The sequence below is a fragment of the Denticeps clupeoides genome, chromosome 1 (assembly GCF_900700375.1).
Source record: "Denticeps clupeoides chromosome 1, fDenClu1.1, whole genome shotgun sequence".
Taxonomy (NCBI): domain Eukaryota; kingdom Metazoa; phylum Chordata; class Actinopteri; order Clupeiformes; family Denticipitidae; genus Denticeps; species Denticeps clupeoides.
In genome coordinates this window covers 30667416-30681763 of record NC_041707.1, presented here as the reverse complement: position 1 = coordinate 30681763, position 14348 = coordinate 30667416, and the positions used below count along the sequence as shown (strand labels likewise).

At 44.2% G+C, this 14348-nt stretch overlaps 2 protein-coding genes across 4 annotated transcripts in view; one reads left to right on the top strand and one right to left on the bottom strand.

Annotated features, from left to right (window-relative positions):
* prox1a (prospero homeobox 1a) overlaps positions 1-4881 on the top strand; it is a 23752-nt gene extending 18871 nt beyond the window's left edge. For all 3 annotated transcript variants that reach the window (XM_028999555.1, XM_028999563.1, XM_028999547.1), the window contains exon 5: positions 4117-4881. In XM_028999555.1, coding sequence (XP_028855388.1) covers positions 4117-4302 — 186 coding nt within the window. In that variant the 3' untranslated portion in view covers positions 4303-4881. The remainder of the gene's footprint in view (positions 1-4116) is intronic.
* sh3yl1 (SH3 and SYLF domain containing 1) overlaps positions 1-14348 on the bottom strand; it is a 99387-nt gene that overhangs the window by 57229 nt on the left and 27810 nt on the right. The gene's annotated exons all lie outside the window — the stretch shown is intronic.

Genomic DNA, 14348 nt, shown 5'->3' with positions numbered 1-14348 from the left:
CTCAGCGATTTATCACACGGGGCTCGGCCGCATCAGCAAAGGAAAGTTGATCCAGCATGTAAACTCAGACGCGCTCCAGCCACTACGATTAAAACCACGAGAGGCCGACCCAAACTCTGGCAACGTATGATTCGAGGAGGGCGTGCAGGACGCATGATGAACGGAGAGAAGACAGGGGACGTGTTCGCTGTAGTCGTAAACAGGAAGGAAATCAGCACTCACCACTCAAGGGGCTGCATGGAGGGGGGGGTGGGGGGTTCAAATGAAGCCTGGGCAGGTTCCCCACCGTGGGCCTTTTGTGGCAGAGCAATTTAACGTCTTCATCTGCACTGCTGTGCCCATGCAACCACCGTTTGCCCAACCCATGTCCCCCCCCCTCTCTTTCTCTGCTTCTTCTCTTTATCCTTCTTCTTCCCCACCTGTCCCCTCAGTCCTCGGCTTGTGTGACGGTTATCGGGAGGTAAAGCTCTCCTCAATCAATATTTACCCAGCAAACAGCGGGGACCGGGTGGGTCGGAGGGGGGTTGTTTAGAAGGACGAGAGCCCACACAAGGGTGAATGAATGCTGGGTGAAGTGCCGGGGCCGCTCTGCTTCTTCTCCCACGGCGCCCGAGCGATACCACCCCACCCCACCGCCTCCCGCTTATTCTCCTTCCCCCGATTTTGCGTCTCCGCCTCTCGTCTTGCCTTGGCACAGCGGCCTCCTCACATGCCTCCTTATTCATCAGGCCTCTCGCGACCACCACCCCAGCCCCCACTCCCATCCCTAGCAACCAGCAAACACATGGCGCAACAATGTCCCTCTCGCACAGGGACATAAAAGAGGGGTGTGCCCCTTTAAATAAATAAATAAGGTCTCGTTGCGGTGAAAAATGCAGATGCGACGTCTGATGATGAGTTGAGGGACGAAGCTGGGAGTAGAATGCGGCTTGTATTGTGCGCGATTGCGATGTGAAGGGCGGGAACGCGGATTCGAGAGGCTTTTCAGCGACACTTGAGCTTCTGCGTTTTGGTGGAAGTGGCGAAAAAGGTGCAGCAGTGGCATTTCAAGGCCAGGACATGATGTTTGTTTCAATTTTTTATTTTTGCTTCTTTTTGTATTAAAATCTGAGACGCGTACCTGAACGCGTGCCTCGTCTGCTTCTAGACATTTCAAGACTTTTTTCTATTCTGTTCATGAAAACCACCAGTACAATAACAAATAGTTCCCAGTTAGAAACAGAACAGCTGAAAAAATCTTTAAATACCAAAATGCTCCCCATTCATACACAGGCTGGGTCCATTTGTGAACATTATTTTACACTTAGACAAAAAAAAAGTTATTCTCTGGAAATCTTTACGTACCATTATGAAATGGCACATTTATAGTTAGTAATCATTTAATTGAACATAAATCTTTTTTTTTTCGATGCAGTGGAGTTGTGAGAGGTAACGAGCTGAATGAAATATTTATGCTGAACGGTGCGGGATGCGATTCGGCCGTGTTTAACGCCCAGCGGAGCAGGCCATGGTGGATTAACCCGCACAATGGCTGTAACGAAAGCACAACAGCTGATCCGTGTGATGCGAGGAGGTGACAAAACAGTTAAAGCATGTGCTGCCGGCTATGGGCAAACAGTCAGCAAAGGCAGACAAAGGGGTTTGTGACGAGAATAACTCTCTCTCTCTCTCTCTCTCTCTCGCTCGGTGTCGCTCTCCAAGGAAAGCAGTCAAGAGGACAATACCCTTCTCCTTGACATTGTCTTCAACCTACAGTCAGCATTTTGCTGCCCTTTTATAGCATAACAAGACCAGGGGAAATTCCTCAATGGAATATTCTTAGCTTCCGAGTGCCACTTCACTCTATCTTATTTTAAGGTGCCACACAAGGAGCTTAATATTTGTTGGAAGTGTCCCAGTGTATTATTATTTTTAATAATTCCTTATACACCTGCACTGTAAAATAAGCAGGGACGATGGGGGCAGGAAAACTTCTGAGAACAGGATTTTTTTGAGAAGACCATGTAGGACATTAATGATATAAAATAGGAAAACAACTTGGTGGTCGGTGGGTGAGGTGGTGATGGTGGTCAGGAGAGGAAAAAAAAAAACTCTGGGTTGGGGGGGTTGGTCAGTCTGTGTGGAGGGTGTAAAGGAGGTGGGATATCTATAACCTTTGTAATCCCCCCCCCCCTCCAGTCCATGTGACATTCATTCATCAGCCAAGTGAGTTTGGCAAGGCTTCGCCTGCGAGAGCCGTTCCAGTGACCACTAACCTTGGTATGTCCTGACACTCATGATGAGTATCTGCGGGACACAGAAGGCAGCAGCCTGCTATGTCAGGCCTTTATTGTGTGTGCCGCCGAGGCTGGGGGACAGTCAGCATAATCAAACAAATGACCCCTGAAGGCTGTGCCCCTCCGGGAGAGGGGGAAGGAGAGAGGGAGACGGACCTCAGCCAAAAGGACTTGGCCAGGTTTTTTTTTTTTTTTTTTTTTGGCCCAGGACAAAGGAGTGCAAATAGTTTAGTGCCCCATACATAAGATGTAGCATATCTGCTGCTTCTCACAACACCTTGTTTCAAAAGGAAGAAATAGCATCTATGCAAAACTTGACAAACACTAATGTCATTTTGTAAATCGGTCGGAGTCCTTGCTCTGTTAAGAAAAATAAATCGCAGTCCTGATGGGTCTCGACATCCCCAGCTCTTGGCTCCACACTCGCCGGACAGGAGTGTCCCTTTGATGACAGTATATTTAACACAGTTGATGGAAAATGGGTGGCGTGGGTGGCGTTCTTTATCCAGCAGGCACCAGCTCACCTGGCATGGGCTTTGAAGAACGCCAGACACCGTCTGATTGATGGCAGACGGGCAGACAGCTTTAGGGGGTCATCAGAAGGAGGGGTCTGTTTAACCTTGTCCAAAAAAAAACTTCAACCTGCACCTTCCATGAAAAAAAAAAAAAAGAATTAAACGACATTATTTTGTTCAAAAGAAATATCACCAAAACGATGGAAATGCCCGAGCCCACTTATTTTTAGCCAAGTGAGTGAATGTAGGTGGTGTGTGCGTGTGGGTTCTGACTAGTGCGGCACCGGGAGGAGAGTGTGTGTGTCTGGGAAGTGTCTTGCCCAGCTCGAGGGGAGGCTGCTCTCGTTCTCAGCGACTCTAATCATCCTTGTGGTGTCGAGGCGCAGGGCTGTCAGGGGCTGCTAAAGAGATAAGAGGAGGTTCCAGCGCCTGTGGGCCCGACCCTGCCGAGTGCACTGAGTCACTGCTGTCCCTCACTGAGCCCGGCCCAGAGCAGGACCAGATGAGGAGGAGGAGGAGGAGGAGGAGATGTCATGATTACATGGAGTAGAGCATAAGCAGCGGTTTAGGTTCAGAATTGGAGGAGTTTTTCCTTCAACTAACAAGACAAACCAGCATAAAGCAGCAGCTTTTTATTTTTTATTTTCATCTTTGGTTTGACCTGTTCAATTCTGGTTGGCTAGTTTTTAGTGTCTACTTCTGGTTGACCTTTCTTTTTTTATTAGACCACTAGTATTGGACAGACTGGATTATTTGTGCATTCCTGCTTCCCTGTCCTTTTGGTTTGGACTGATTTCAGGGATCTGAGGTGACCTGCTTAACCGTGTCCACAGCGAGATCCACTCCAAGCTGCTCTATGTAATAACATTTGACGTTTTAGTATGCAGTAGTACTGCGGTAATAGTTCTTAGTAGTAATCAGTGCTGTTTTGACAGTTAAAGTTACTTTCTCATTAATTTGGTTCAAAAGAGCGAATTACAATATGCTGATATTTTTGGGTAATTTACCAACCCCGTACAAAGCAAGTTGCAGAGGGGTTCATCTGAATGTTCATATATTCCCATGAACCCCACAGCACCTCTGGAATTACATGGAACAGACATGAGAGGCCATCAAAGTAGAACACCAGTGCATTGTAGGACAGTGTGGCCTCTCAGACCGTAGTTGTGTTCACACAGATGTGTCATGGGGATTTGGGACATTAGGTGACAGCAGCTACCTTGTCTTGCAGAAGCCTGCTGCAGCCTTGGGTTTTTGTGAATCAGAGACTTGGGATGGAAACCTGATCCATTTATTAATGTCATTGTCTCCTTGTGTATCAGCAGGTTCCGGAGCGGTTCCTGGAAGTGGCCCAGATCACGTTACGGGAGTTTTTCAATGCCATTGTGGCAGGCAAAGATGTTGATCCTTCCTGGAAGAAGGCCATATACAAGGTCATCTGCAAGCTGGACAGTGAGGTCCCGGAGATTTTCAAATCTCCCAATTGTCTACAAGAGCTCCTGCATGAGTAAATGTTTCCATTGCTTGCACCCCCCCTCCACCCCCCACTCCCACTTTCCTCCTCCTCCCGCTGTCCCTGTTTCCAAATGTATGAAGTATGAAGTAGCATTCCGATTTTCAAGCCGCTGGCTACTCCTGGATGACTTAGTTGTTTTTTTTTTGTTTTTTTTTTTGTGCTTCTTTGAGAGAAAAAAACTGAAAAAAAATTATATGGGGAAAAAATTGTTGAGCTCCCTGACATTTTGCCCTCCGTGTCCGGGCGGTACTGTTCCACAGTCTCTGATTGCTAACTGAACTGAATTCCTAAAACATGTTTTTGGCCACTAAGAGGGCTACATTTCAACACATGGACTTTTGAAGTGTGTGAGGGTTTTACTGCAGACTAAGATATTTGTAGCTTGTATAGATGTAATTATTATTTATGATTAATATAATTATTCCTTTTAATGTTATCAATGCTTGCTACAAATTGACACGTGGTTCTCTTGTTTCTCATGGCAATGCTACATACAAAAAAATAATAAATTATTCTTTGAGGAAAAAAAAAAAGAAAGCATAGATGGTTATACTTCTACCCCTTCCACCCCCAACACACACACACACACACACACACACATAAAAAAAATGGATGCTTTCCCACAGATGGCCCACTCGCTACTAAGCAAATACACACACAAATACACGACACATTCAACTATTACAGAAGCACAAATATACCAGCACTGTTACAAAGTCCCTTCCATCAAGGCAGCGTGTGTGTTGTTCACACACTTCTAACATGAGTCAATACTACCCTGAAGGTCCATGAAGGTGCAGGTCACACAGTTAACTGGGTAAACTGTGTTGAAAGGCAGCGTGGGGTTGCAGACACCAGACGTTGCGGTTGCCGTGAAAATACGTGTTTTTAATGCATGAAGACAGTGTGCAGTGTACATCACTGATGAAAACACAGGAATGTGGGTGATTCTGTCCACTTATACAGCACAGAATGTCTCTGATAGTCCAGAGGATGGTAGTACCTGGCCGGGGGGGCACACAGTTAACCCTGTTTTCCACATGAAAACATGAAACGGATTCTATAATTATTTCACTCTAGTTTTAATTAACCGGATGAGGTGGAGGGTCTATGACTTTTTTTTTTTTTTATTATTTAGATTTTTTGGGGAGAGCATAGACATCTATGATCTATTCCCCCCCACCCCTCTCTCTCTCTCTCTGTGTATGCATTTGTAAAATACAGCTGATGAACTGAAATGCGGGACTGCAATTATTGTCAGCACAATGCCTTAAAAACCTGCTGACTTCTAGATTAATGAGCACAAAGCCAGGGAGGCTCTGTCATTATGCCCCAAACACTGGCAGGATCTGCAGCCACTGGACAGTGCAGACAATGATCAGAGCAAACTGCCAATGTTTTCACTATGCATTGTACACAAAGAAAAGAAAAGGAAGAGTAAACGGGCGCAGTCGACTTTACTCGCTCTGTCTCAGTTCACAAATGCTTACAAGATGGCGGGCTTTAGCACTAAAAAGGCACAAAAAGACCTTTCCAACATAAGATACACAAAACAAAAATAATAAGAGCTGATATGTATCGAGCATTTAATTTTAAATAAATATGCTCCATGGTGCTAGGATTGGTGTAATTCACTCAATAAATGTGTGCACAAAAATTATTTATGGAATCATACAAAATATTTTTAAAAAGTAATATTTATTAAGAATAAATCGATTATTGCCTGTGCTTCAGTGAAGGTTAAATATGACCCATTGTTTTTTTTTTTTGTATATATATATAGTCTGTATTATACAAAGTGTGTGTGTGTGTGTGTGTGTCTGGATGAGGATGTATATTTACTAGCTGCTTGCAAGTAAAACCTGACCACTATGCATTCAGAGTGGATTTTAGAAGAAAAATGAACCCCTGCTTTTATACTGAAATTTTACGGTGTGTTTAAAGTAAAAAAAAATATTGTAGGAGGACATTAATAGCTAGGCAAAGAAGCAATATCAGTGTCCCTGGATATATAGGTGAGATTTCTAAACCTCTCTTCTCCTCATGTCATATGTATATAATTTTTTATAATGACAGAAATCATTTTGAGCTTATGTTTTTTTTTTTTTTAGAACATTTTTCAGTTTAATTTCTTCCTGTGTTGGAGTGCCCAAAACAAGCATGTGGCCTCGGTTCATTTTGTTGCACAATGCAAAATTCTGCCAAGCCAAATTCAGGCCTCCGGCCACACGGAAACTACAATGTAAGGAAAAACTCGGAATATCTGCATCATCACAACTGTACACATAGACACACACACAATATTCCTGCTGGGCATTCCTTCCACTCATCTGGCTGGATGAGGCTGAGAGTCCACCACCCCCTGCGTGTCACTTCAACTGGGTTGTTCTGTTTGCTGGGTTGAATGCTGAAAGCATTAATTAAAAACGGGGTTCAATTTTCCATTCGATAGCACACTCCACGGCAGACACCTGTTCGCACACAAGCTCTGTGCCATCTTCATTGATTTTAAATAGAACAGTCTGAATCAGATCAGAATTTTTATGTTCCAGTGCAACATGGCAATATGACAGTACAAATCAATTTGAGAAATCCTTTTTTCCCCCTGCAAACCTGGCACAATTCTTTGGCACAAATCTTTTGTAGTTATACAGTGAAAAATGAAATGTGTGTTGATGTGACTGTGTGTTTCTCAATCATCTTCACCTTATGTGTATTTATTGAGGGTTTTTTTTCTTAGTAAGGGTCAAAACGCAACCATTGGGAAATGTGTAAATAAGTGATGAAACACTGTCTTTTTTCTTATTTAGCAATATTGTGTAAATAACTTGTTATTTTTTTGTAATGAAGGATTATTTGATTATAGTGAAGTGGTTATTAAAATGTGTTTGTGCATATATACATATATATAAATACACACACAAACACACACACACATACAGTTAACAAGTTGGATTTTGGTGAATTGTTTTCATAATTTATTGCTTTAATTTATCCTAATTTATTTAGTAAAAGTGTCGGATTTGTTATTGCTGGAGATGTACTGTAATTTTATTTGGTAGAATCACACTCTATAATTCCCTTGAAATAGAAAACCTCACCTGAAACGTGAGCAGCCGGTTTAACTTCAGCAAGGTCTCCTTCCGAAGAGAAAATGGGTGAAAACGTACTATTCCGATTTTTTTTTTTTTTTTGATACTTCTGTTTTGTTTGGAAGGTGGAATTTGTTTTACATTTTGTCTGCTGGTTCTTTACCTTGGCTTGTACCACCTACAGCATACAGTAGTTGAGAATTGCCTCGTGTGCCTTCCATCTTCTCAGAAGTGAATGTATGTGCAGTAAATATGCAAGCTTGTGAGAAAATAAAAAAAAAACCTCCACTCGGCCCTTTTGCAGTCTGTGAGAATTGAACACGTCTTTATAAAACCAGCCCGACAGACCCATCACACCATCAGACTGCCACGTAAGTCATAACCAGACATTTTACTTGAATTGAAACACTTGTCATTGTTGCAGAAGAAAATAATTGAAGTGTCTGTAACCAGCGCTGGAAAAAAAGGGACAGAGCTCATCGGATCTCATTGCACTGCTTCCCCAATTACATTGTTAGTGCTTTGAATCTTGCAGACACACACGTTTGAATGTTGAACAGACACACACAGACACAGGCCAACCAGAAACGAAGAGACACACATTTGGTGAAATTTGCAAAGAAAAGAAGGAAATATGAAAAGGTGAATAGAGGAGGGGAAGTGTGGGGTGGGTGTGTGAGTGTGTGCAGGGGGCTTTTATGATGGCGGGTTTGCTGTGGGAATGGACGGCCGGTGGTGTAATTTATAGTCGGACACAAAGAGGCACTTTAGCGGGCAGAGCGCTCCAGCAGCCCGGGCGAACAGGAGGTGGGGTCACGCGTCCCATAATGCCGAGCGGGGACGCTCGCGCTTCCCCTTCTGTTTGATTTCATCTCGCTGCCTTTGAAAAGCACATCTTAACAGCACAACAATAAAACAGCTGTGTTTGTGTTGGCCCCGCTCATTGTTTAAATTTTTTTTTTTTTTTTTACCACCAACCCTCTTCTCTGCTTCCCTGAAGAGATAACACTGGTACAATATCCCAGCTTCTGTGGCATTCTGGGGAAAAAATACCACTATTGTAACCAAGATGGAAAACAGAAATAGTTCTTTTTTTGTTAGTCGTTTTGAATTATTTGGGTTTTAGATCGGCTCTTACTTAGCATTTAGCCTAGCGAGCCGAAAAGGCCCTAAAACCTGTTTGCTGCACACCTCGGCCACATGAAAGAGCTTTGTGTTAATTGTGATTTTGAAATTTAAAAAAAAGGAAATAACACTGCCACGCTTGACCTTGTCTTTGTGGGGAAAGACAATGACCTCATCATTCCTTCTGGCATGAGAGACAACTACAGATGCTGGGGCATCTGTTTGAATGCAGACATAATCACAACGGCGACGGAGGGCAGCCCGGCGCACATCGCTTTTTATGCTTCCATTTGCTTTAAAGATTCGCAAAATAAAGCTAACAGCCGGGCAATCCACAAAGCCACAAAAAAACAGGCATTGTTTATCAGGGTTTTTTTTCTTTTTTTTTTAAATGGTAGCGCAGGTTAAATCCCCCCCCAAAAAAAAAAAAAAAAATCAAAATTCTCCAGAGTCACCTGGACCCCTGTGTCTGGACAGACAGCTCCTTGCAGTTGGGCTGAAGCAGCATCTTTGCGCCACGCGAACAGTCTGCTTCATAATCAAATACCATCTGTGCCTGCATCTCAACCTGTTTTCAACATCTGTGCTCTCTGGTCTTAACAAAGCTCTAAAAACCAATTCACGACTTTTCACAGCTCACTGACTCGACGTGGATATTTACTACCTTTAATATGTCTTTTGGCGGCCCTTTCAGTCGGGCCCCGCTTGTTCCTGATCGGTGTGTGTGTGTGAGTGTGTGTGGGATGTTGGGATGTATTGCTGCACTCAAGCACCAATTGTCCTGCCATGAGTAGCCAAGTGCAGAGGACCGATACAAGGCCGGGCACAGAGGAGAGGAGAGTGGCCGACAGGCGAGGGAGGGGAGGGAGGGGACAGAAAAGAGCCACCGGGACACCAGATTCGTTTTTTCTTTTTTTTTCTTCTTTGATGAAGCCAGGCCTAGTTTTTTGGGCCATCCTCCCACTAGTGAGAACACTGGATGCTGCTCCTGCACCAAGCCCTATTACTCCAAAAATGGCCCCGTGGACAGAACGAGGAACGGAGGAGAACGGGGCCGGCTGGCCGATGTGTCACTGTAGTGCGTTTCCAGAGCAAACGGCCGAGCGGAAGGGTCCCTCGGAGGATGCTCACTGCTGTTACTTCACACATGCCGAGGAATTTTCAAGTGTGTACCCCCTCGACTTCAGACTAATTTCACACCAGATGTTACTGGGCACATTCACGCACACAGCAGAAACCAGTTGGATGCTATTCTAGTAGAGTGGCCATAATTGATTCAGAAAATGATTGTAATTATTATTTTTTTTTTAATCTAATTTCACCTTTTTTCACTACCAGGGGCGTATTAGAATGTACATACAGTAAATTGATGTTACTAACTGCATGAATCTGGATGAAAGTTTACTTTACAAGTTAATTGTGTACAATTCTAAGAAATAAATAAAAATATATATGTACTGTAAAATACAAATGTTAAAAACAAAACCATATTATTACACTTGTAATTAAAACATCAGTGGAGCCGACAACAGGGAGCGTCTGACACATTCAGGAATTAAATGACTTAGTGACACCTAGTGGCTCAGGCAGTAGCGTCACCTCCCTCACTCCAGAACATGGACAAGTTAATCTTCATTTTAACCTCATGGGGAGGGACAGTGATGTGTGTGTGTGTTTAGGGTTGAGGGTATTGTTGGTAGACAGGCCACAATCCTGTATTTAATTAACTGCCGAATAAGATCATTAAAAAAAAAAAGTCAATAGAGCCTTTCAAGTCTGGAAGGGTTTTCAGCTTGCCAACACTAACCCAGACCTTTACCCCACCCAAAAAAAGTCAGGGAAAATAGCCATGAGCGATTCCCTTTTAACAGGCTTCTGTTGCACTTCCAAGTCCTTTACAATTTGCATTTTCAGAGAGGCACAGTGGGTTAGTGTTATGCATCACAACTACTCATATTTAAACATGGGCCTGCGAGGCCGCCTCTAAGGGCACTTATCTTGATGTGAGTCTATGAAGAGCTTGTATCTGCGTGTGTGTGTGTGTGTGTGTGTGTGTGAGCGCGCATGTGCCTTTGAGCCTCTGAACTGTGTGTTTGAAACAGAGGGGCAGAAGCGACAGTCCTGTCCCATCTCTGTGTCATGTGTTCAAAGTCAAATCTCAGAAGAGTGTTTAAATAAATTTTTTTTTAAAAAGATGAGACCTGGGGAAAAAAGTGATGTTGGTGGAGAACAACATCAACAAGCTCGGCGGATCTCGTTCACATGGGAGTCGCCTTTTGTACATATGAGAGGATATCTGCCCTGTGAAGGAGGAGGCTCTGTGATCTCATTCTTGGATTCGCAAACATTTACAATACAAAAGCAACCAGGCCCTTTATAAGATATGAGATGATAAGTACAGAATTGTGGATTCTTGATTAAACATTTGTATAGGGGTGGTAGTAGCCTAGTGGGTAACATGCTTGCCTATGAACCAGAAGAACACAAAGTCACAGGTTCAAACCCCACTTATTACCATCGTGTCCCTGAGTAAGACACTTAACCCTGAGTATCTCCAGGGGGACTGTCCCTGTAACTACTGATTGTAAGTCGCTCTGGATAAGGGCGTCTGATAAATGCTGTAAATGTAAATGTAAGCTGAGCACACACTGGTCAGTCATAACATTATCACCACTTGCCTAATTTTGAGCAGGGTCTTCATTTAGGCATACCCACATAGGGAAAAATGCATTATGTGTAAAAAAAAAAAATTCTTTAGACCCGGTCATCATTGTGGTCTGTTTCTGATGTAGGAGATTTTAGTAGTGGACACAGTTCAGTATGGCCGTCCTAGTGCACTGTGTGTTCAGAGACCTTTTCAACAGAACCAGAAGCTTCAGCTGGAGAAGCTCTTGTCATGATGCGGTCACCAGTTCACCGGTTTTCTCTCCTTGGCCAGCTTGACCACTGTAGGGAGAAAAGGTTCACTTGCAGCCTAAAGCTGCCATCCCTCTGCTATGTGTCATGGTAACAAGACAATCAATGTGATTCCTTTCGCTGGTCATAATTAATGATAGCACCAGAGTGTTGTGATCATACCGCAGATTAATATTTATTACCTTAAGCAATCGAGTTGTTTTGTTGCAACTGCACGCAATGTAATAACAAAAGCTTGGACGCACCTTCTCTGTCGCGTTATGGAGGCTAAGATAAGGGATTTTTTGGAGGCATTATGGGACGCGTGACCCCACCTCCTGCTCTACCCGCTAAAGTGCCTCTTTGCGTCCGGCCGTCCATTCCCACAGCAAACCCGCCATCATAAGATAGCCATTTTGAAGAATCCACTGCAAGAAATATATTTTGTATTTTTGTGGCAGGAGAAAGCGTGTACATCATTTTTTTTCCAGAGTAAACTATTTTTACCTTGTTGTTTGCTATTGTCATAACCAAAAACCTCTTCGTGAGATGCTCATTAACATGAGCATATGATAAAGAAGTGCTCAGCGTAAACCTTCATGACTGTTAGAAGCCATCCCTGTTGTCTAACTTAACATGGTGGAGAGAAGCAGAGAGGGTGAAATGCTGCAATCGCAGCAAAAGCTCCCTGCTCTGGAGACATGCAAATGTTCTTGTTTGTTTATTACGTAACCTTGCACGTGTCATTTCAAAGTCCTGTGTCTTTAGTTAAAAGTAAAGAAATAAAATGCAAGAGCCATTAATGAGTAGGCAAAACAAACGTTTGACGGGTTGTAACGTGTTCTTGTCCAACTTGTTACTGGTTCCATGCCTTAAGAAATCCTTCTGAACGTGCAGACTGTGAATCGATCTGCGAGCGGACAGACACGGGTCACTCCAGTCATCGGGGTGCGGTGACACCGTGTGCACTTTGACCACTTTAGCTCGCTTGCGTGCAGATTTGCACACAGTTGCATTCCTCACGGCGGGCGCGGGGGGGGGGGGGGCGCAGAAAACCGCCTGCTGACAGTCGAGGCTACCGCTGCACGTAAACCTTCCTTTCGCCGCAAGTAAGTATGAAGGTTGGGAGATGCTGACGCTTAGGCCGCAAGACAAGGGATGACATGACAGACAGCTGCAGCCTATTCTTTAAGCTGCCTTGGCCCCCGTCAGCCCATTGTTGCAGGCAGGGCCAAGGAATTTCATTTATCATGAAATGGATACGCCTCCTAGAGCTGGCCTCCTCGCTACTTCACTATAAATAACCTCCAATTTCCCTGCTCTATCACAAGACTATTGTCTTTCCAGAGAGGGGTGTGGTGGGGGGTGAGAGAATGGCATAAGGTAGTTTTTTTTTTTTTTTTTTTTTTAAATCACTGATTGCTTATTGGTTGGTTGGTTCAGATTCCAATTTGACACCCTGCAATCATGCTATTTGCCTGTTTGCCTTGTTTCTTCGTTTTTGTGATTGTGTTCCCACATTGGATCTTCGCAGACCAGTTCAGAGAACCCTGTGCGGGGCATAATTAGTGGAAAATTCTTCGAAAGAGGCCGAAGTAATGGGCTAATGCCGGAGCCATGGGAAAATCCTTTGATCGGCAGTGTGCTCTGGAGAAAGGATCATGCAGAGCCGGGCAGATGACACAAATGTTATCTTTGTTGGCTCGGACTCATTTTGGGAATCCGGAGATTGTTCCTCAGCCTTGGTTGCCAAGATAGTCTGAATAGACAATGCATGTCGGGCCAGGTACCCAACAGCTGCCAGCCAACAATAAATGAACGAGCAAAAACAGGCATGGAAGAAGTTACTCCATAGACCAGTTGTTGCTCAGGCTATGTCCACCGATTTAGGACAGCTATAGAGGGAGACGGACCACTCACCAGAGATTTCCAGACACCCCCCCCCCCCCATCTCTCTCTCTTTCCTTCCCTGAACAATGAGCTTCTTCAGATGCCAGGAAGATGTTGCTTGACACACACCATAAATAAGACAATGACATGCAGCTATCCTTGGAGGGATGGATGTCTGGGGACATCAAAAGGGGTCATCTGAAGGAGAGCCGTAACAGACAACGCAAGTGTGTGCCAGTTGGCACCACGGCTCAACAATGTCAGTCCACACCAGCCACCTTTTGTTTCATGCTAAATGTTACAAACGACGCCATTAATGCCGTTTTGTGCATTAAAGTAAATCCTCTTGTTCTGGTGGACAACATGATTGCCTCAAAACAAAAGACCAACTGCATGCTTTTTTTCTCCTTTTTTTCATGGTTTTCACTGCCCCTCCTGCTAATGGTGAGGAAGTGTGCAAACCGGTAAGAGTAGCTTTTACACGGAGGACTGGGCCAGAGAAAACCGCCCACAGCGCTCTGTGGTGCTGAAGAGGTTAATTGTGGTTCTGATAATGGAGGCAGGGACAGAGAGAGAGAGAGAGGGAGAGAGAGAAAGGGGAGATGAGAGAAGAGCACTTTGGAGAGTATTACACTAAACGACTTCCTTCTCACGGCCGCACGGCCTCTCCACACCGAGGGGACATTAGTTCCGCTGGCATCCGAGGAATTAGCGAATCTGCCGGAGAACAGCCCAACCAGGAGATGGTGCGCTGTGTGCAGGGGGGCCTCATAAGCAAAAGTCATTTAATCACTCAGCCTCCTTCGTCCCTTCTCAGCATTGTCCCCAAGGCCCCATTGGACCCCATTTCAACAAACTAAGAAACGCTTCATTTTTTATTTCTGGAGAACATGCATCGATTCTCAAAAAAGCAGAGAAATCATATTGCACTTTTGTCAAATAAAACATCTAAAGTGATATCCAGGCTTCAAATTTTTAGAAAAGGCTCTGGCACTGGCTTCTAGTTGATTTATTAATGTATTTAAGATTTTTTTTGCAC